Genomic DNA, 1,830 nt, shown 5'->3' on the forward strand with positions numbered 1-1,830 from the left:
CCCAGGCTGGACGCTTGGCGGGCAGCCTCAAACGGGGGGCGAGGGCTGCTCGGTACTGGGCACTGCGCCTGGCCACAGCCTGGCCTTCCCGGACTGCTTGGTGCCGTCCCCGTAGCACGGAGCTGGCGTTTCAGTGCAGCTCTGTGCGTGCAGCTGGCGAAGCCTGCAGAGATTTACAGCTCTTGAAAATGCGGGACCCTGTTAGACGCCACTTTGATTCTTGTTTAATAGCAAGGAAAAATAATCTTCTCCCCATAGTGTTTGAGAAATGGTCTCAATGAGTGGCTGCTTCTCACTGCAGATCAATCTGGACAGCACCATGAAGGTCGTTAGCAGGAGATCCATTTCGGTGGCTTACGGGGAGCCCGTCCACCCCATCATGCAGTTCGACCCGTCTGATTCCACCTACCTCTATCTGATGACCTCCTACCAGGTGAGACCTTCAGCAGAACAGTCCTTTGGGCACCATGTGCCTGACGTGGCGTTCGCGCCCAGCCGGGAGCAGGAGGGGACGATCGCGTTTGCTCTCACACCAGTGGGCAGAGCCAGCGAGTTCGGGGCTTTGGCTGGGGTGTCAGAGGGCTCTGCGGGGGGGCTGTGCCTCCCCGGTCCCCTGCACAGGGTGGGCGTCGTGCCGAGCGGACCGGCTTGTCGGGCTTTCTCACCTCTGGAGGCAGAGTAAAAAGAAGCGTGAAAGATGTGGAACCGACCCCGTGTATGGAAGCGCAGAAATAAGCAGAGGTTGTTCCTGTATGGAAACCTGACGATTGCCATTGATGGTCTTTAGGAGGCTTCAGGAGATCCTGCAGACGAGGGGTCTGCTGGTCAGCAGCGATCCTTGGGGAAGGCTTCTGCCCAGCCAGGCTGGTGGGAGGGCTGGGTGGGAGGGGGGGGTCTCCTGGGGACGGGGAACGCCGCAGCAGGTAGGGGCAGACGGCCTCGGCGCCCTCAGTGAGCAGAGGAGGAAGATGAGTGCCGAGCACCGAGCGCTCCAGGCGCTGGTGGTTTGTCCTGAATTACATTTTAATCTGTCCGAACAGATGCACAATCACAAACGTTGTATGTTGCGTTTGTATTTTCCAAGCCCTGATTCCCTGCAGGCTGGGCGCTATCATTGCGCAGAACCCTCCCGGGATGCCTCTTTACCAGCGTTTCAGATGGTCCCAGCTCAGCTCCCGGGCTGGGCACCTTTTTGCAGCTTGATCCAACGCCCAGTGCAGCGCTTGTGATGCTCCCCTCTGTTTCTTTGCCAGTAAACCAGACGAGTTAACTCTTCTTTGCTGGAATCGGCACCCTGGGGAGCTGCCCGGGAGCTGGCTGGGGCTGGGGGTGCTCGGCACCGCGGGGCTGGCGAGCAGTGAAGTGATGGGGGGCTCAGGCCAAGGGAGCCCATGCTCTGCGGTGTGCTCGCCTGGTGGGCGCTCAGGGCTCTCTGCACCTCACCTTGTCTGCCCCCGCTGTACCAAACCGCTCAGTTTTCCTTCCCAAATGTTTGGAGATTGAGGGAGGGAAAGGCAGAAACCGGCACATGCTTTCCCTCCAACTGCTCCTGCCCAGTACGTCCCCAGAGGTGCTTGGATTTCCTTACGAATTAAGGATTCCCAAGTGGTTTTGCTTTCTGGTCATTTTGTAAATAGCCAGCTAGCCTTCAGCCCTGGCTGGAGAGGCGCTTTCTGTGGGTCTGAGCGAGAGCTTTTCGCAGGGAGGGACAAGCTGTGAAGCCATCTCCATCTGACACATCGGAAAGGTGTGGTGTTGCTCCCCGTAGCCTGACCATCACACATCTATCGCTGCCGTGTCGGCTGGAAAGGAGCAGCTCAGCCCGGCTCC

General features: G+C 59.0%; 1 protein-coding gene across 1 annotated transcript in view; it reads left to right on the forward strand.

Moving 5' to 3' along the window:
* Positions 1–277: 277 nt before the first annotated feature.
* Positions 278–1,830, forward strand: part of PLXND1 (plexin D1) — a 56,390-nt gene continuing 54,837 nt past the window's right edge. Inside the window, 1 exon segment of the mRNA XM_009633821.1 lies at positions 278–433. Coding sequence (XP_009632116.1) covers positions 278–433 — 156 coding nt within the window.

Source organism: Egretta garzetta, unplaced genomic scaffold, assembly GCF_000687185.1.
Source record: "Egretta garzetta isolate BGI_Z169 unplaced genomic scaffold, ASM68718v1 scaffold332, whole genome shotgun sequence".
In the NCBI taxonomy this organism is placed as follows: Eukaryota; Metazoa; Chordata; class Aves; order Pelecaniformes; family Ardeidae; genus Egretta; species Egretta garzetta.